The 21,415-nt window shown below is 40.4% G+C and overlaps 1 protein-coding gene and 1 non-coding gene across 2 annotated transcripts; both read right to left on the bottom strand.

The window, feature by feature from the left end:
- Positions 1-1,205: 1,205 nt before the first annotated feature.
- LOC121651950 (inositol 1,4,5-trisphosphate receptor type 3-like) lies at positions 1,206-20,771 on the bottom strand. Its single transcript, XM_042004429.1, has 15 exons — positions 20,654-20,771; positions 19,116-19,170; positions 18,873-19,038; positions 14,596-14,727; positions 9,726-9,845; positions 8,177-8,299; positions 5,438-5,638; positions 5,247-5,362; positions 3,728-3,863; positions 3,524-3,649; positions 2,626-2,751; positions 2,426-2,546; positions 1,587-1,768; positions 1,358-1,506; positions 1,206-1,281 (listed from the first exon to the last, which is right to left on the bottom strand). Exons 1-15 carry the CDS (start codon positions 20,754-20,756, stop codon positions 1,212-1,214), a joined length of 1,926 nt encoding a protein of 641 aa, XP_041860363.1. The 5' UTR covers positions 20,757-20,771; the 3' UTR covers positions 1,206-1,211.
- trnak-uuu lies at positions 11,943-12,015 on the bottom strand. Its single transcript has one exon. It is a non-coding gene; the product is annotated as a tRNA-Lys (tRNA).
- Positions 20,772-21,415: the final 644 nt, after the last annotated feature.

Raw genomic sequence — 21,415 nt, 5'->3', positions numbered from 1 at the left:
CTTTCCGACCATTATGGGTCACTAGAGAGTAAGCAGGCAGTGACGCACTCTTCCAAGAACACAAGCCTAATGAGGACTGCAGTACCACTGTGTGAACACTAGGATCGCATGGCTATACACTCACACAAATGTAATCTTGAATTGAAGTTCATGGGGACATTTGAGAAAACTGCATAGGGCACATCTACACACTATTTTAAGATGAAAGATGGGGTTGTGCCGGTGGGGACCTAAAATGGAGTCCCCACGGGTCATCAGGTCCCCATGTGTATGCATACGTCAGGCCAAAGTCCCCACGTAATCGGAAAAACGAGATCACACACACACACACACACACACACACACACACACACACACACACACACACACACACACACACACACACACACACACACACACACACACACACACCAGCATATGAACAAGACTATTGAAAAAAACAATGCTTAATTTTATCTTCAGGGCTTATTTACCGGGAGATCCTAGTTCAGCCAGGTCGTTCTTCTGGTTGTTCTTCTTGTTTGGAAACAAGTAGTTCTGCAGCAAAACCTTCCGCAGTGAAATTCCCTGAAAGGAAGCAACAGGAAGTGATGTAAACCTCCATCCTCTCCTCCTGCCTCTCCATCTATTTTAGCATCTCCTCCTTTCTCTGAAACACCTAGCAGCTTTGATTCTGTCACCTAACAAAATAACTTCTTGATTCATGCTATGAAAACAAGTTATTTTATGCATAGAGCTGAGCTGCTATTTAAGAAATATTTCTTAGTAACTTGAACTTTAATTTAAACTCATTCAAAAATAACTCTTGAAGTCCTCCTCTCTTTTCCTAGATCTTGAAATTCTAAGACAGAACCACTGTTAGCAGCCCTCTCTAGGACTTTTAACATAATGAGTTACAGCAGGGACAGACAATCATGCTAGCAAGAAATGAAAGAGCACGGCCAATCGTGTCAGTTGAAATGGGTTTTTGAGGCGGGAGTTATAGCAGCGGTGTTGCTGATCATGTTGAGGAAATTAAAACAAACACATTGAGATGTCTGTTTCCCCAACATGGTAGTTATTGGTCTGGTTCTATTTCTGTCCAAGAAAACTGAGGACCACAGTGTTGCCTCCTGATGGATCAGTGATGAGTGAGGTTTGGGTTGATCAGAGAGCTGCAGATTAACTTGGTCTCCATCAACTTACCTTCTCATCAAAGTCCAGAGTCCTGATCAGCATTGCAGGACTTTGATGCACAGCTTCTCCTCTGAGTTCATCAGCGCTTTGGTGTGTTGGATCAACCTGCAGAGCACACACACATCGGTTTACATCATACCTATGAGACCTTGTCGGTGGCTTTTACAGTCAGGAAACATACTTGGAGATGAAGCCTCCAGACTCGCAGCGCTGTCGGGCGTCGGTTCCCTCCAGGAACAGCAGCTCTGGCTGGTGGAGGACATCCACTAACACCGAGAGCTCAGCATTCACCAGTGGCTTCAGACGGTCCTCCAGGGTGTTAATAATGTCCTGAGGAGCAGAAATAAACAGTTAGATGTTGGCACTGTAATCTAAAGTCTTTCTCCTGGTTTCTGGGCAGCTCTGAGTACCTGCAGCTTCTCTATGATGTTCTTGTAATCCCAGGGGTTGGAGGAGATGTTGGGTCTGGAGGAACGGGTGGAGGATTTGTAGTTAGGGTTGTTTCTGGACAAGGAGCTCAGAGCCGAGTTGGACAACATGGAGCCGATCTGAGCTTCCAGTTCCAGAGGAAGAGAGATGGAACGGCTCTTTGCTGAACAGAACAAAAAAAAAAAAAACACAATCTGTGGTCAAACTGTAGACGAAGAAGAGGAATGACTCCTTCCTTCCCAACGAGAAGCTTCTACTTGTTTAGTTGTTAAATGGTCGGTAAAGACAGCAAGATTAAAGATGATTAAGAATATAAATGAAAATAAACTAAATTCGTGCAGCCTTGAGAAAATGAAAAATAAATGGTTCAATGTGATGTTTCATGTTGTATTTGTCTTGGACTTTGTGTGTATGAATCATGTTGCTGCAAAAATAATCTAAAAAATACAGCACAAATAAAGGAACCTGAATCTTAATGTGATCCTGGTTCTCAACCTGAGCCATCGGCCCTCTAGAGCCCATGGTTCAATGATGATATACAATGGAAATTAAAGGTCACAGGAACTGAACGAACAAAAAAATCACTACCTCGTAGTCAAGTGCTCAACTCTGGTTTAAAATGTCTGACATTACATTAGCAGGATGACACCAGGTTAACCGGATGATACGAGGTTAGCAGGATAACCTCCACAAACCTCAAAATTTAAAAATATTCCTTCTTTTCTTTGCTTCTAAAGAAAAGCAAAACAAAGTCACTTGATGAGGAGGAACTCCTGTCAGACCTGAACTGCTGGAAGGGGGCGGAGCCAGCGTGTGCTACCTGTCATGGCGAGCGTCTTGATGCAGACCTCCACTTGTCCTCTGTGCTGCTGCTGCAGCCAGGGACAGTCCAGCAGCCTGACGGACGACTGCAGCAGCTGAGTCACGATGGTGTGATGAGTCTGATGAAAAGAGAGTAAGAGGTAAACGAAGGACGGGTGCAAACAGAGATCCACTAACCAACGTCTTCCTGGGCTTCACCTGCAGAGAGGTGCTGTTTTCAGAGAATGGGGAGCTGAAGAAGGCGTTGATGGTGTCAAACACCACGTTGATGATGTATTTCTCCAGGACTGGGTCAGTCAGACGCTTCTCTCGTTTATTACAAACCTAAAGAAGGAAAACACACAGTGATTAATCCGGTCCTGGATAAAACCTGTGACTGTACTGATTATCATAGAAAACAGCTGGAGAAACATCTGGAAACAAACCATCTATAATTTGGTTTATAAAAACAGAAAATATGTATAATGAGGAAAAGCTCCCAACTTATCATGTTACGTTTAGATTAGAGGGAATAAAAGTGATCATTTAAAAAGAGACAAAACTTCTGAATTTCATCTCCTTTAGTAAATCAAAGATCTCATAGTTCCATATATTCTCAAAGGAACACTCCGCTCTCAGTCTGCAGGTTCACTTGTGGTTCCTAGAGGTTCTAAAAGTAGAATGGGAGGCAGAGCCTTCATTTCAAATGTCTCTGAGGGACGTCCCATGATGCACTGGGCTCTTCCTTCCCTTTCATCTCTCTCATCTTTATTTATTTTTCATTTATAAACTTGACATGACAATATTGGCATCATTATTGTATTTCTCCTCTTCTCTCTCTGGCTAAAAGCTGTGGCATCTGTTGGTCTCTCTTTCCTCTCCACTCATACCGGTCGGGGTAGACGGCCGCCCTCCCAGAGACGGGTTCCGCCGGAGGTTTTTCCTTCCTGTTAAAAGGGAGTTTTTTCCTTTCTACTGCCCCCCATACAGCTCAGGATGGGGGATTGAATTGAAGTAAAGATTCGATACAGACCATTGGTTAACTGTGCTATTATTTATTATGAATTGTCTTGTATGTTTACTGACTGGATGACAGTGTGTGTGTACTCAGTGTTACCCGAGCCATGTCCACTGTAAAGTCCTCAAACAGCTTCCAGATGTGGTTGGACGTGTAGATTTCCTTCATTTCCACCTCAGTGTCCACGTAGCAGTGATTCACAAAGTTTACATAGGCAATTTTCACCTGGACACACACACACAACACACGTTAGCTTCCCTGCTGCTCTGATGTCCTGGTTACAGCTGCACACACTCAGATCACCTCGGTGATGCAGTCCTCATGGGTCACCACTCTGACCACGTCCTCCAGTGGCAGCAGAGATGTACATTTAATCTCTGTGTAAACGTTCTTCCCCTCAGCACACGCCGCCAGCAGCTCCACCAGAGAGATGTGGTACCTGCAGAGGAAATGACATCATCACTGGAAAGGTCTGGAGCCTCTGGTGGTCACTGGAACAGGTTGACTGTCTCATTCAAATAAATATATCAGCTGTATTTTCTTTCAATGGCTAAAAATGAAGCTGGAAATAACAAAGACAATCCAAAATCTTTAAAACTGTCTTCAGCTGAGGGACTCAAAGAAGAGAAAACACACTGCGGCATCTTGCTGCAGATCATCGTGCAACTCGCTCGCACCTCATCAAAAGAAAGTGAAAAAACTGTGTCTGATCAGTCATATTATGATGTTAAAACCACAGAACAACCAATCAGAACGGGCAGGACAGCAAACATCAGACTTATCAAGATTAATTAGAGGCTTTGTGATTAATTAATCCTGATAAATCACATTTAAGAAATAGAAAATATCCCTGGCCAAAAATGAACAGACTTAAAGTTAAAGTGCCATTTTAAGTACTTTAACTAACAGTTCCCGCTGTTCTCTGATTAAGTCTACAAGACGTTACAGTACCAGGGTTTCCACTACAGTAATGATCGTGGCGCATCATCACAGCAAAATAAAAGTCGCCATGCCTTCAGAATTAGGATTTTTATTCCGATGTTACTAATGTAAATTATGTTGGATGAATGGATCCATATGAACATTAAGTCTCTATTTGCGTACATTTACAGACCATAATAAGAGTGAAACTGTAGTCAAAAAATGTGACAGTGTCGTGCAAAGAACTCAATTTCTTCCTGTCCGGTTCTAGTGCAGCTTGCTCAAGTGGTGGCAAAGAGGAGGAGTAAATGTCATAATCCACCAGAAGTGAGAACTTCTCAAGACTGGAAGACCAATAAGAAAAAAGAAGAAAACAAGTTTGTTTTGGTCCAGCTTTTGGGTGGGGGTTACTGCCGGGTGGTCTGTGTCTTTATGTGCAATGAACAACTGACCCGGTTATTTCATGTTTAATGTGAAACTTTGTCTTGTGGCAGGGCGGTGTCCGTGTCTTTAAAGGTCCCATATTATACAAAATTCATTTTCTAAAGGTTTTCTAACAGTCATATCTGTCCTCATAGCCTGTACATGAGGCCCCAAAATGAGAAGATTCTGTCACCTCTCTCACTTGCTTGCTCCACGTTTTAGCAAACGTGTGCTCAAACGGGTGAGTCTGAGAGCTTTCCCTTTGTGACCTCACAATGGTCACGAATGGTTATGGTGTTACCATAGCCAAGTAGTATATAACAGCCTTCTTCCTAAACAGTTAGAGTCACTCTGAGGTGCAGAGGTTTTACTGCTAAGGAGAAAATAGGAAATATATGACTGACTTTCTTTTGCAGGCGATACAGCTGTGAACCAATAGCTGAAAAGTCACTGGACAAGACACCGTTGCCAAGGTTACCTGAGGGGGCTGTTCTCGCCAACTCCCTCCCTGCTCTCAGCCATCAGCTCCAACATGGTGTTGAAGGAGGCCTTGTCGTTGTAAAAGACGACCACGTCTTCGCCAGCGTTCGTCAACTACGAGAAAACAAACAACATCAGCACAAACACGTTTCATTAGATGTGAAGCTCTGGGATTTGACTCATCCTCACCTCCGTCATGATCATGTCCTGGCACTTCTTCACGTACTTGCCCTCGGCCTTGATGATGGTGTGGAGGAAGTTAAGGTACTGGACGTGGCGGCCGTGCGTCGCCAGACAGTGGACGAAGTGCTGCAGGACGCTCTCAGAGATCTCGCTGCACAGCTGGTAGTTGTTACTGAAGATGTGCTGCACCGTCTCCGCCTCCAGCAGCTGTAGTGGTGAGAAAACATCAAAATGGTTCCTGTATGGTCCATCATGGGACTATGACTATATATCTGACATTTCTCTTAACTTTGTTGTAATTTTGTTAGAGTGACTTAGCATTATTACAGACAGAATGAACCCAAGATGCTTGATGTTTTGGTTATAAATCCATCTCAGGACTACAAAGCATTCCAGAGAAGTTGAAACAAGACAATAGTCAGTAATGAAGTCAAATATTATGACGGGTGAAAGGTCGAGTCTTTGATTAGCAAATATGTTGAGAGGGTCCAGTTTGTCTTCAAATGTGAGAAAATGGGAAAATCTAAAGTTCTTCAAAGACAGACTAAAGAAGGTCCATATTTCTCCTCTACAGTCAGAATATCATTAAACCATTTTATCTGGTGGCATTCTAGTGTGTAAAGGACAAGGGAGAAAGTCCGATCTCTGATCCCTCAAACAGACCTGCATCAAGAACCGTCATTCATCACCAGCTGATAGAACCACATGAACAAGGATAACTGTGGAAACCTTCACCAGCTCTACACTACAGTTACATTTACTAACTTTACTGAGCAGAAAAGAAGTCATGTGTTAACCTGGTCCAAAGATGCAGACGTGGCGTCGACTCTGGGGTCAGAGTTTCATCAAAAACCTGAACTGTGGTCAGACAGACCAATCAGTATTCCAGATCTTGGTCTGGGGTCAGATCAGAGTCCTTTGATAGTATGGGGAACGATCAGGGTTCTCTGATGGTCTGGGGAAGGATCAGGGTTCTGTGATGGTCTGGGGAAGGATCAGGGGTTCTGTGATGGTCTGGGGAAGGATCAGGTTTTTGTGATGATCTGGGGAAGGATCAGAGTTCTGTGATGGTCTGGGGAAGGATCAGGGTTCTGTGATGGTCTGGGGAAGGATCAGGGTTCTGTGATGGTCTGGGGAAGGATCAGGGTTCTGTGATGGTCTGGGGAAGGATCAGGTTTTTGTGATGGTCTGGGGAAGGATCAGGGGTTCTGTGATGGTCTGGGGAAGGATCAGGGTTCTGTGATGGTCTGGGGAAGGCTCAGGTTTTTGTGATGGTCTGGGGAAGGATCAGGTTCTGTGATGGTCTGGGGAAGGATCAGGTTTTTGTGATGGTCTGGGGAAGGATCAGGTTCTGTGATGGTCTGGGGAAGGATCAGGGTTCTGTGATGGTCTGGGGAAGGATCAGGTTTTTGTGATGGTCTGGGGAAGGATCAGGGTTCTGTGATGGTCTGGGGAAGGATCAGGTTTTTGTGATGGTCTGGGGAAGGATCAGGGTTCTGTGATGGTCTGGGGAAGGATCAGGTTCTGTGATGGTCTGGGGAAGGATCAGGTTTTGTGATGGTCTGGGGAAGGATCAGGTTTTTGTGATGGTCTGGGGAAGGCTCAGGTTTTTGTGATGGTCTGGGGAAGGATCAGGGGTTCTGTGATGGTCTGGGGAAGGATCAGGGTTCTGTGATGGTCTGGGGAAGGCTCAGGGTTCTGTGATGGTCTGGGGAAGGATCAGGTTTTTGTGATGGTCTGGGGAAGGATCAGGTTCTGTGATGGTCTGGGGAAGGATCAGGTTCTGTGATGGTCTGGGGAAGGATCAGGTTTTTGTGATGGTCTGGGGAAGGCTCAGGTTTTTGTGATGGTCTGGGGAAGGATCAGGGGTTCTGTGATGGTCTGGGGAAGGATCAGGGTTCTGTGATGGTCTGGGGAAGGCTCAGGGTTCTGTGATGGTCTGGGGAAGGCTCAGGGTTCTGTGATGGTCTGGGGAAGGATCAGGGTTCTGTGATGGTCTGGGGAAGGATCAGGGTTCTGTGATGGTCTGGGGAAGGATCAGGGTTCTGTGATGGTCTGGGGAAGGATCAGGGTTCTGTGATGGTCTGGGGAAGGATCAGGGTTCTGTGATGGTCTGGGGAAGGATCAGGGTTCTGTGATGGTCTGGGGAAGGCTCAGGGTTCTGTGATGGTCTGGGGAAGGATCAGGTTTTTGTGATGGTCTGGGGAAGGCTCAGGGTTCTGTGATGGTCTGGGGAAGGATCAGGGTTCTGTGATGGTCTGGGGAAGGATCAGGTTTCTGTGATGGTCTGGGGAAGGATCAGGGTTCTCTTTGTTGTTCAGCTTAAAAGCACAAATCTCATTTATTTTGCTTGAATCTTGAAGAAAAACTTTACACTATAACAAAATGTTTGGTTCTGCTGCTTTGACTGACGTGTAACTTGGTTTGCTGCTGGCTTGGCCAAGACACTCTTGTAAAGGAGACTCTTAATCTCAATGAGGCTTCTATAATAATAGTATAATAAATAATTTTATTATAATAAATAAAAAATATATAAATAAAATAACCTATCAGGACAAACATAACATTTTTGCTCTGATGGACGAGGCTGAGATGATCATCAGCGGGTTGTTGGCTGTAGTAAACACCATCGCCTGCAGGGGGCGTCTGTCCAGACTGTCGGGGCTCGTTCCCACCAATGAAATCTAATCAATTCTAGCTGAAGTTGTTGATTAAACTTGTCGATGTGTCATTAAAGCAGCGTACCCCCGGGTTGAGGAACAGGTTGAGGTTCTTGTGCAGCAAAGCCTGGTTCTCTTGGTTCCCCATACAGAACTTCTGCAGGAACAGGTGAGTGTACTTGATGATCTCCTGCATCTTCACGTCGCTCTGCACACACACACAGACACACACAGACAGTGTTGGTGAAAAATAAATACAATGGCTTCATGCCATTGAATAAAAAAATCTAAAAACAAAAAACTGGTGGGCTGCATGGTGGTGTGGTGGTTAGCACCGCGGCTGGTTTGAGCCTCAGCTGGGGGCAGTTTGAACATTGACCTTTCTTGGTAGAGTTTGCATGTGTTCCCCGTGTATACGTGGGGGTACTCAGGCTTCCTCCCACTGTCCAAAGACATGCGTGTTAGGTTAATTGGTCACTCTAAACTCCTAGTGAGTGTGAGTGATTGTCTGTTGGCCCTGCGATGGACTGGCCACCGGTCACGGGTGCACCTGCCTCACGCCGGTTCATTGCTGGGACAGGCTCCAAATTCTTCGCGACACTTAATGGACGAAGTGGTACAGAAAACCAGTTAATAAAAAAACTGCTAAAGTTGTGTCCACGTTCTATTGTGTTCTAACATCATTTTCCTCAGGACAATATTAAACTTCTTTTTACTCATTTAATTCATTCAAGAACAATCCCAGTCAAGACTGGATATAACTCTGTTGTTGGTCTTCCTAAACGCATCAGTGTAATACACTGAACACACACCAGATCTGTTCCCTCAACCAAAAGAATATCACTCCATAAATACGAAACCACCTGGGACTCCCACATCCATCTGCTGAATGTGGTATAAAATAATTCAAATTTCCTACAACATCATCTTTGTTTTATAATGATTAGTTTTATGACCCGATCGCCTCGTTAATAACATCACCAGGACGTTTTATTTCATATATATACATATATATATTTCATATATCATTTATATCAGATCCACAGCATCATCATGGCATCTTAGGATGCTGGATGTGTTTGGAAATAGCAGGAGGTCATTTGCTTTACAAACTGTAGAAGGTTCAGAACATAAACGGATAAAAATTCAATCTACGGCGTACCACTTTCCTCTTCAGCCACGACACCTGGAGGTTCGAGGAACCAGACTGCAGGCTGATGTCAAAGTTCAGGAGTAATTAATCAGTCGTTGGTACATAAAGCTGCTTTTATATGATCTGTATCTCACCGTTTTATTATTTATAACCAAGTTACCACTTTATAAATGATGACAATCAGGTTTCTGTGCACACCGTTATTTATTTATTTTTATTTATTCTTTTGGCTTTATGTTTGTTCATTTTCATCAACTTTTTTCTAACTGCACACAATGTTCTTTTTGGGGACAATATTTAAAATATTTTTATGTAGTCTGAATCTCATATTAAAACATAATTCACCACATGGACAGCACTCGTCTCCTTTTAAAGTCTTGTTAACCGCAGAAAACTTGCAGCAAACCAAACAGCTCCACCGACCTCCACGTCAGGCTCAGATAATCTACTCAGCTTTTATTTTGGTGGTCTCCATCCTCACCTTGTCGTAGGAGACCTGCAGAAGATCCAACATGACTTTATGAGCTCCCATATTTTTCAGCAACCTCTGCTGCTTTTTCCAAACTCCAGTGCTGCACATCTTATTCAGGCGCTCCAGGATCTACAGCAGACAAAGGATGGACAAAAAATACCACATTTTACTCTGATATGTTTCTTGTTGTGTGAATGTGAAAATGCACGTTGTCCCTGCAGAAAAGGCACCGATTAAAATAATTTATATCTAAGTAATTTATGTTTACACACAGAACAGACTGGACTAAACGTTGGTTCTAAGTTGTCGAATTTATTTTATTTGGGGGAGATCAGAGGCTTTTTGTTCGCTCTGAAAACTAGAGGTAGATACACCTGTAAAATAATAAAACATCAATATCATGTTGATACGACAAATATGAAACTATAGTGGTTTGATTTTAGCTGATAAAATAAAAACATTCATGAACATAGATTGTTCTTTTGTATGTTTTTTCCTTGTGTTCCTTACAACACATTTTTATCTAACTGGATTGGCAAAACTAAGAATAAAATATCAAATATTTCTGTTAATGTCAAAATAATTATGTTATTCTAACAGATATAAAAGTCTTACGTGGACTTTTCAGTCCTCAAAAAACTATATAAAACATTACCAGTAAATTTTTCCCACTTCTTTGATCAAATCTTTCAATTAAATTCAGTCCTGCTCAAAACAACAAACTATATAATTACTGTATTTTAATTAATATAACCCATTAAATGCTAAACTGATCACAAAATATAAAATATTCAATAAATATCAAATATAAAACAGACAAATATTATATATATTCCATATATTACATGTCAGGGAGCTGGGCTTTCTAAGATCTGTAATGGTTTTATTTTCTTTATTTATTTATTTTTTGAGGGCATTTTTGTCCCTTAGGAGTCCAACAGGGTAGTAAATCTTAAATCTGACACTGCAAAAACACTAACAATGCATCTAAATAAACATACATTTTCCCCCTAGCTTATCTAAAAAAAAAAAAAAAAAAAAACCCCAACATCTACTACATGGAAAATAAATCTTATTTGGCTTTTTTGGATAATAAAAACACTGACATCTTGTCATGAAATTTGCATTAAAAATGTTAAATAATTTAAATAATTGCTTCTTTGGCAGTTTTCATAAGGACTGAAGTTCATTGAAAGATTCAAGCAAAAAATAAATAAAAAAATAAAAAAAATAAATAAATAAAATCAAATTTAAAAAGAAAGGATTTTTGGAAGAGGACTTTTTTGTCCACTAAGGTACTGAAAGGGAAGTTAACTTAAGTGAAGACTTGCTAGGGTAAAATAATAAATATCTAAAAAGTTGGGCATTCGCACCATCTTGTATCATGTTCAAACTAAAGAAACTGTTGTTTGCTATAATCATGTGTTGAAGTAAATTTATAATAGTAGAAATTTAAAACAAAAGAAATTACCATGTTCATTTCACACTGAAGCAAATGGAAACTCACATGAATAAAAACTTATCTTCTGTTCAGACTTGTTTAAATTAACAAAAATAAAATAAAAAAAAGAAATTAATAGTAAATCACTTTTTAATAATTCCACAAAAAGTGCAAAGTGCATGATTAGGCAGGTGTCTGGTGCCCATGTGGATGAATTTTTCTGTAAATAACATCAATAGTTACCAGGCGTCTCTTTAAAAAGATTTCTTTTAAGAGAGAATCAGAACGACTGATCAGTCAGTTTAAGAGATGGAAGATGAAATGTTTCCTGACAGTAAAATCAAAGCAAAGATCCAGTTGTTTTCCAGCGTTTCTGGAATTCTCTGTCAAAGGTTTGGACTGGAAGTGGAGATTTGTGTTAAAACTGGTCATTCAGAAAATGGAGAAAAGATAATTTAATCAATCATCTGTTTGGTTTTGAAGTGCTTGAATTATTCTCTTTGTGTTTGGGACATGTTGTGGATGCTGTAGGTAAAGTGATTTTGTTTAATCAACCTAAACCGTAAAAAAAAAAAAAAAACCTATTTTCAACATATCATTGAGATAAAGGATTTGCTCTAATAGCACAGATTTTTCTGAAGTAGTTGTGCCCATCTTCATTCTTCCACTGGTTTTTGTTTCTTTCCTGAAGGATTTTCTTCTCTCTTCTCTTCTGTAACTGAGGCAGGAGACAGACAAATCCCTCCATCTTCCGTATTGAACAGTGAAAGACAAAGACAATGCTCCGCCTGAACAGGGACTTGAACCCTGGACCCTCAGATTAAAAGTCTGATGCTCTACCAACTGAGCTATCCAGGCCCTGCTAAAGGTGAGAACAATCAGATCTGAATGCCTGAAGGCCTGTTTCTGCACAATTAATCTGTTATTTTCATAAACAAAACTGTTTTATTTTGTTTCAATTTAATTAATTTAAACAATCTTAATTTTCCGGGTTAGTATGTTAGATTTTGGTCAAAATGTCATATTGTTGAACTCCAGAAATGGCAGGTGCGATAGAGGCCTTCAGCAGACGTATGGCAAGCATGACTCAGCGTCCTGAAGAATTTATTCTTTTTATTTTTGTTGTTCCACATGTTCTAGCTGTTCGTCACGTCTGCCACAAAGAACACCACATCCTCCAGCAGCTTAATGGCAGACCTGAAGAAAACAAACAGCAGTGGGTGTGGGCTCCTGCTTCTTGGCATGTCCTGAGCATCACGGCGTTGTACCTGCGGTCGTTCTGGCTGATGAAGCCCTTGCTGAACTGGTCCACCACGGTACCCAGCATGGCGCTGGCATCGTTTGCAAAGTCCAGATCTCTGATCTCCATCACTGGAACTGAGACGATGGCGAACGCCTCCTTGTCTTCTTTAGTGGGACACGTCCCCAACTGTAGGACGAGCACAACCAACACATCAAACAGGAAGTGTGTCAGTCTTTTTTACTTTAAATTTAACTGAATCTTTTGACTTGGGTCACATTTCATGGCAAAAATTTACAACAGACTGAAAGAATGTCAATCCTTAATACACCACATTTATTAGAGCTGTAAATTACAGGTTTGATCACCATAAGATAGCAGGTATATCGATTCAGTGTTCTCCCATAATACGATTGGATTTGGATTCAGAGATCGATAACACAATCATTTCCATTCAGCAATCATGTGTAAAATGTGTTAGAACAAAGAACATGTTCAATTATTTACTTTTGCTAATTTTGAACAACCAAGCAACTTTAACATCATTATGAGATTCCCCTACACAGGGGCCAGCATGAGATACTAAAGTACAGAAGCTGGTTGCAGACACTAGGAGGCAGCAGTGCTAACATGTAACATAACATAGCAACATGATGGGGAGAAACTCAGCTAAAAGACTCTACCAAGCATCGGCATCCAAACCAAACAGTTCCAGCCCCAATCAGTTATATGAGAATGTAAGAAAAACCAGAGAACAGCTCTGGCCACTTTAGAGCTTCTGCTAATTTCTCCACTTCAAGCAAACCACACAAAGAAGGAGTCATATGAAAACAGGGACAGAAACTCTGGAGCTAGCAGCCAGAATCAGAAATCATGTCTAACTTTGATTCCAGCTGTACATAAATCTGCTAATGTGTTCTCCTATGACTCTGCCTTAGTTTGAAATGAATCATGAAGGTCTTGCTGGTTTCCATGGAGATAAAGGAGGTTTTAAGTGAAGGATTCACTCTTCCTATCATAGACTATGTTGGTCTTCACTTCTTTCTGGATCCTCATAGTGTTTCTAAGGTGAATGTGGGGGCTATCCCTGGGTCCTCCTGACTCTGACTGTTGATAGAGGTGTCCATCATCAACATCGGATGATGGCTTCCTGAGATATTTACCTGTGTAACACCTCTATTAAACCACCTGGAAAACTGCTCAGGTTCACTTTTGACCTTCTACTGTAGCACAGTCCCTCATCAGACATGACTTTACTCATTCCTAGATGAACTGGACTGCTGTCCTCTGGCTTCTGGTTTTCACTGAAAGTAAAGTTGTTTTCAGGAGGAGATAACCATTTACATTTTCTACTGTGTTCCAGGTGAATTTTCTCTGACACAGTAACATGTATGGATCTAGACACTTCTGTAATAATCTCATATGTCTCAGCCTTCTGTTGTATGTTTTTTCCTTGTGTTCCTTACAACACATTTTTATTTAAATGGATTGGCAAAACTAAGAATAAACTATCAAATATTTCTGTTAATGTCAAAATAATTATGTTATTCTAACAGATATAAAAGTCTTACGTGGACTTTTCAGTCCTCAAAAAACTATATAAAACATTACCAGTAAATTTTCCCCACTTCTTTGCTCAAATCTTTCAATTAAATTCAGTCCTGCTCAAAACAACAAAATATATAATGAATTAATTTTTTTAATTTTTAATCCTTAAATTGCCAAGTTTTTGTCATGTGCAAAACCATTTTATAGTCAATAATATACAACATATTGTTTTCAATATACATGCAAACTCACATAGTACAGCCCTCTTTATGTAAAATTTTAGCAACAACATTAATTTATCATTTTTAATACATTCTGCTCATTGTTAATGTCTGCGCACAAAATTGTGCTTATTGAAACTTATTTAAGTCACTCTTTTTGACTCAACTCAAGTTAAAAAGTATAACTCATGCACTATTTAGCATTAATCATCAACTATATGCATGAAAAAATGATCAAATATAATAGAAATTAAAAGCAAAAAACAAGAAAAATGGGCATGAGTGTGATTGAGAGTTAATGATCTAATCTAAAATTCTACATCTTCTTGTGATTCTGAAACTCCGAGATCTTAAACTTCTCTTCAGCTTTGCAAACCTCCAGCCAGTTTTAAAGATGGAGCTGATCCTAACCATCTCACTGCTTCTTACCTCTACTTTCTCCTTTTTGTCTTTCTTCTCCACCCACAGTTCAGACTTCTCCACCAGTGTCCTCAGGCGATCCAGGTCTGCCTTGATCAGCTTGTAGTTCTCCACATCCTGAGCGGAGATCAGCAGCTGGACCTGCAGACAGAAGGAGTTGTCACAATTCAACGGCTCAGGTCTGATAAGCAGATTTATTTGCAGTCAGAGAGAAAGAGTGTCTCAGTGGAGTCACTGAGATCAACAAAACTGCTATTATAACCAGAGTTTATTCATAACAATTATCTTCTTTTTAAAGGATTTAAAAAATATATTTATGGTACTCCCCAAGACTTAATGTTGGGCCCATTCTAGTCAACTTTCCAGATACTGAACAAAACAGGATGGACGGAATGTGTTTTTCTTAAATGTCAAATTTATTCTATTTGGGGGTGATAAGAGGGTTTTTCCTGCTATGAAAACTGGATGTAATAATAATAATAATAATAATAATAATAACTTTATTTATAAAGCACTTTTCATGCTGGGGCAACACAAAGTGCTTTAGATGAAAAATCAATTCATCCATATTAGAAAAAAAAAGAACACAAATTAAAAAGAAATTACAGTTGCACGCAGGAACATGCATAAATACACACAAAGCAAATACCCCCCGAACAACCCCCAACCCATATTCGGCACACGTCTCTTTGACTTCTTTCTCTGTACTAAAAGTAGTATAAAACACTAAGAGTGATAACCACCTGGCTTGATGTTGCTGCTGTGAGGAAACAATACCATGGGGATCCATCCACACCAGTAGCAAGTCTACCCATGTCCTACAGAGGCCACCATCATGACAACCACTCGATCAGGGCAGACCGGGGCCCACACCACAGCCATCAAGCTGCAGTATAGGGCCCCAGCCACCCAGACAAGGGCGATCACCACAGCAACAACCCCAGACTGAGCAGGCAGAACCCCCCAGCATGGAGGATCCCCATGAGGAAAACACTGGAGTAAAAACAAATATTAAATAACCTTAAGAAACAATAAGCTAAGAGTAAGTAAATAAATAAATAAACAGATAAATAAAATAAATACAGTTTAGTAAAATGCCATGAAAATAAAAAAAGATATAAAATTTAAAAGCTTAAGATCAAATAAAATTTAGTTAAAAGCTAAGCTAAAAAGGTAGGTCTTAAGCCTCTTTTTAAAAACATCAACAGTCTCTGCAGCACTGAGGTTCTCTGGCAGACTGTTCCACAGACGAGGGCCGTAACAATGGAAAGAGGCCTCGCCGTATGTCTTGGTCCTCACCCTTGGAACAACTAATAGACTGCTACCAGAGGACCTCAGGGTCCGCAAGGGTTCATAATTTAAAAGCAAGTCGGATAAATAAGAGGGCCCAAAACCATTAAGACATTTATAAACTACTAAAAGAACCTTAAAATTAATCCTGAAACGCACGGGGAGCCAATGCAGCGATTTTAAAACTGGTGTAATGTGTTCCCGCCCTCTGGTCCTCGTCAGAACTCATGCCGCCGAGTTCTGAAGTAGCTGTAGGTTTAAGATGGACTTTTTAGGAAGACCAGTGAGCAGGGCATTACAGTAATCTAATCTACTGAAAATAAAGGCATGCATCAGCACCTCCGTTTTGGCAAGAGACAGAAATGGGCGGACTCTGGCGATGTTTTTAAGATGATAAAATCCAGTATTTGTGACATTTCTGATGTGTGTAATAAAATCAAGCTCAGAGTCGAAAAGAACACCCAGATTTCTCACACACTGAGAGGGATTAAAATGATGTACTTTCGGTAAAATGATCTCTCTCTTGTCTGCAGGACCAATAATTAAAACTTTTGTCCTGATTGAGCTGTAAGAAGTTCTCTGCCATCCATGACTTAATATCTAAAATACAGTTTAAAAGGACGTTAACTGGCTCCAGGTCATCAGGAGACACAGCGATGTAAAGATGTGTGTCATCAGCATAGCTGTGGAAATCAATGCCATGTCGTAATGCCGTAATAATAATTATGATGTATTAGATTTATGTAGAGCTTTTCTGAAGCACCAAAGTGCTTTACATTGTATTCATTATTCATTTATTGAGGAGAAAGCTGGCAACTTTAGCATCAATTTGAAAATCGTTCTGCTTTTTGAGCTCCTTTTACCAGAGAAGGCTAGCTAGATGATTTTCCTTTTTGTTTTTGTCCTTTTTGTATCGTCTGGTCATGCTACCTATTAAGTCCTCTTTTTCGCGTTTTTGGTGATGGTGGAAACGGCTACCGTGCTGCTGCAGCTGCATTTTTGTGAACGACAATTTAACAAACTTTGCTTGCCGGGGTAGTAAATCGTTCTTGTTTATCTTCTCTTCCCGGGTCTCAATCACTCTGCACTGGTTTGCAGGGAAAATGCGTAGTTGGTGCTATTTGTCTCTTGCCGGTGGCTGTAGTTTCAAGATGGCAGGCCGTCATGGCGCTACCCTACCGGGTAACCTGTCATATGTATGAGCAAATCTAAAATTATTCACTTACGAGAATAAACAAGAGAAAAAGTTACAAAATATAATAAGTCGCATCAAAAAAAACAAACAAAAAAACAAAAACAAGTCACACTGGACTATAAGTTGCTTGTATTTAGAATTTTATTTCACAAAATCCAAGACCAAGAATATTTAATCTGGAAAGGCAAGTTATTTAACTGCACAATACCACACGGAACAACTGGCTGAATATGTGTCCGGTATATTAACACAACACCAGGGTTTCCACCAGGATCTTTTTAAACTGTGAGGGAGAACTAGTCTCCTTATTACACTCAATGAACCGCTGACTGAGATGCTGAGAAAGTACAAAAATGTATACATCACATTTGTCATTTAAAGACACGAGAGCACTACGTGCACAACTCCACCCTGCCACCGTTGAAGTTTCATGTTAAATATGAAATAACTGGGTCAAGCATAAAGAATGTACCTGGGAGGCTGAATAGGCTAAGTTAACATTACAAGCCAAGTTACTGGTAAGCACATTCACCAAGCTCACGATCTCATTCCACATCACTGAATCCACCGGATTCCTCATTGGTGTTGTTTCTTAACAACTCTGCCAACTGCTGCTTGACTGCCATTTTTTCCAATCGAATACTTGTCTTTGGGCCCCTAATGAATACCTTTTACACTACAATAATTCACACAGTAATACAGTAATAATCATACACATCTACAAATTATTTTTATTTTTTTATTTTTTTTAATGTTGTTAAATGGACAAAGACTTCGGATTAAACAAAAATATAAATTTATGCCCATTATTTCTTGAATCAATCTTTAAAGGGTTAAGTCCATGTTCCTCCTCTCATATATTACTCTGAATATTAAGAAGTTCAAATTAATATCAGACCATTTATTCAGACTTTTTTTGCTGTCCTTGTAATGTTAAAAACCAGAGTCAGAGTAGCACTGTTATGATGTAAGCCAATTACAAATAAAGCAAATGGATGGGTGTGTTATATTTGTAGTATATAAAATAATTAAGCACCACTAATACTTAAGGGCCAGTGGTGCTGTGGTGGTCGGGGCCACAAATCATATCCTGCTTAGGGTTCCATGAAGACCTGGCTGGCTCTTTTTACACTCACTGTCCACATTATCACGTCCACCTTTTCAACTGCTTGTTAACACAAATATCAGATCAGCCAATCACATGGCACCAACTCAATGCATGTAGTCATGTCGACATGGTGAAGACGACTTGCTGAAGTTCAATCTGAGCATCAGAATAAGGAAGAAAGAGGATTTAAGTACCTTTGAACGTGGCATGGTTGTTGGTCTGAGTATTTCAGAAACTGCTGATCTACTGGGATTTTCACACAAACCATCTCTAGGGTTTACAGAGAATGTTCTGAAGAAGAGAAAATATCCAGTGAGCAGCAGTTGTCTGGACCATAATGTCTGAGAATGGGCAGACTGGTTGGAGATGATAGAAAGGCAACAGGAAGACCACTGGTTCCAACCAGGATCTGCAGAACAGCATCTCTGAACATACAACACGTCCAACCTTGAAGCAGATGGGCTACAGCAGGTTCAGGTTTCCTATTTCTTTCCCAATTCCGTAAATTTTTCTTCAGTATGTTTAGAATAAATAAATAAAACCTTTAGAAATCTTTTTCTTTCTCTCAAACTCGCTTTCATTTTTCCTTTTTCTTTTCTTTGGGTTGCAGGTTCCCAACTTTCTTTGAAAACACACATTTAATTTCAGCTTACCATGAGTGGTCATATATGGAAATTATGTGTGTGTGCTCACCTGTTTAAAGGTGTGGAGCACTTCCTGTCTCTGGCTGAAGTGTCTGAAGAGCAGCTGCAGCGCTCCGGACACCAGAGGAGGGTATTCGTGCATGGTGAGGTGGATCAGCACCCGCAGGAACATTCGACCACCCTCATCATCCACTTCTAGGATGCTGTTTCCCTTCCTGCATGCAGACACACAGCACCTGACACACCTCTGAACTTTTATCTGTGGGCAGGTAAATGTGACGTCTGTACGTACCCAACTCCAAACATGGCCTCGGCCTGCTCTCCGATGAGCTGGAGGTTGATGTTGGCTGAAGAGGAGCAAAAAGGTTACAGATCACAAACAGAACATCCCATTTCTTCTGTAAAGTCTCTGAGTTTATGTTGGTTCTACCTGCCATCTCCATGTTGACTGGGACGTCTGACAGCAGGGAAAAGTAACAACGCACAAGTTTGTCAAAAATGCAGGAAAAGTTCTGCCCCTATTTAATCACATTTACATCAAATCTGTAGTTTTATTTGACCAACAGCTTTCTGCTGCATGTAGAAGGCAGAAAAAAACTGCTGAGTCACACTGTTACACATTAATGATGTTAAAGTGAAAAATGAAAGAAATCTTTTTGGCTTCTTTTAAATTTTCATCAGAGAAATTTGATCCAATTTCAGCAAATATTAGCTGGCGAATATGTGACATCGACGAGGATTTTGACAATAAGGAAACAGATGTGATGGAGCAAACGACTGCATAGAGTGGTGTCACAAATTTGAAAAAGAAAAACTTTATTTTTTTATTTTTATCTAGTAATTACTTGTATTTATTTGCTTTAATTTACTATTATTTATTTACTTATATTTATACACTGCCTGGCCAAATAAAAGTCACCACCAAAAAAAGGTCAGACACTCTATTTTATTGGATCGCCTTCAGCTTTGATTACAGCAGCTTTCGCTGTGGTATTGTTTAGATAAGCTTCTGCAATGTAACAAGATCTATTTCTATTCAGTGTTGCATTAATTTTTCACCATGATTTTGTAATGATGATGAAGAGTCCGACCACTGCACAAAGCCTTCTCCAGCACATCCCAAAGATTTTCAGTGTAGTTTCGGTCTGAACTCTGTGGTGACGAGTCCATGTGTGAAAATGATGTCCCCTGCTCCCTGAACCACTCTTTCACAATCTGAGCCCCATGAATCCTGCATTGTCATCTTGGAATATGTCTGTGCTTTCAGGGAAGATGGAATAACCTGCTCATTCAGTATATTCAGGTTGTCAGTTGACCTCATTCTTTGGGCACATCATGTTGCTGAACCTGGACCTGAACATAGACCTGAGCAACTGCAGCAACCCCAGATCACAGACTGCCCCCACAGGCTTGTACAGGAGGCATCTCTTCATCCTCTTCTCTTCTTACCCTGATGCTTCCATGACTCGGTAGCAGGGTAAATCTGGACTCCTCAGACCAGAGTCCAATCTTCATGTTACTTAGCAAACTGAAGCCTTTTTCTCCGGCCAGTCTCACTGATTAGTGGTTTTTATATGGCTTGAATTCCCTTTCAGTCCATGTGGAATGTTCTTACTTTCACTATTAAACATAACCCTGAGTTCTACTGTTCATTCATTCAGGATTTGTTTTCCCCAAAATTCTTCCTGGAAAATGAAGGTTCCACACTATATTTGAAAAACTATAAAAGACTGTTTTCATCACATCAGAAAGAAAAAGGTTAAAGTGGGAAAAGAATATTCCTTCTAACACCGTTCCTGTTCACAGTGTTTTCACCAGCTGTGTGTTCACCTGCTTGCTCCATGCTAGTGGTGGCATCAGCGTCAGCCATGGGATAAATCTCCACAAACTCCTTCTTAAAGATGGACAGCAGGAAGGAGAGGCGGTAGTCCATACGAACATTCAGGATGAACTGACAGGATGCAAAAATCCTACAATAAAGTGTTAGTTTATTATCATTATTATTATTATTATTATTATTTTAGTTTTTCAGTAAGATGCTAAATCGATAATATAATTTTAAAAGGCAGATTTTATATGGAGAGGGGTTTTGTTTAAACAGCCGATTTAAATACAAAGAATCCCCAGTGGGAAATAAAAAGTAATAGAAAGAACTGTAGCTTGACATGCTTTATTTACCAGATAAACAGCACCTGGCTTTAGTTTTGCAGAATGAATAAGTATTCACATTATATCTAATTGCATGTTTTTTTTACAATGCATTTAAAACATTCAGCTGTTATACCTAAAAAAATATCATGTTTGATATGTGCATCATAATACATATCTTCAACTATGCTTTCTTTTGTCAATAGCTGAGATGTCATCTGCTTCAATGGCTTCTGCATAAAATACAAAGTGGATTCAGCACAACACCACTGAACCTTGATTACCTGGAGTTTTTATGTCGCCAGGAGCTGTACATCCTGGACACTCTATCCAATTATGTACAGATACCTGCTGTCATCACAGAGGCTTTGCAAGAGCTGTTTGACCTTGTGAAGAAAAAGCTGGAATGTCCAGCTTCATTTGTCACATTTGAAGTCCACGGCA

This window comes from Melanotaenia boesemani, chromosome 13, assembly GCF_017639745.1.
Source record: "Melanotaenia boesemani isolate fMelBoe1 chromosome 13, fMelBoe1.pri, whole genome shotgun sequence".
NCBI classification, from domain to species: Eukaryota; Metazoa; Chordata; class Actinopteri; order Atheriniformes; family Melanotaeniidae; genus Melanotaenia; species Melanotaenia boesemani.
This window is presented reverse-complemented; position numbering and strand designations above follow the sequence as displayed.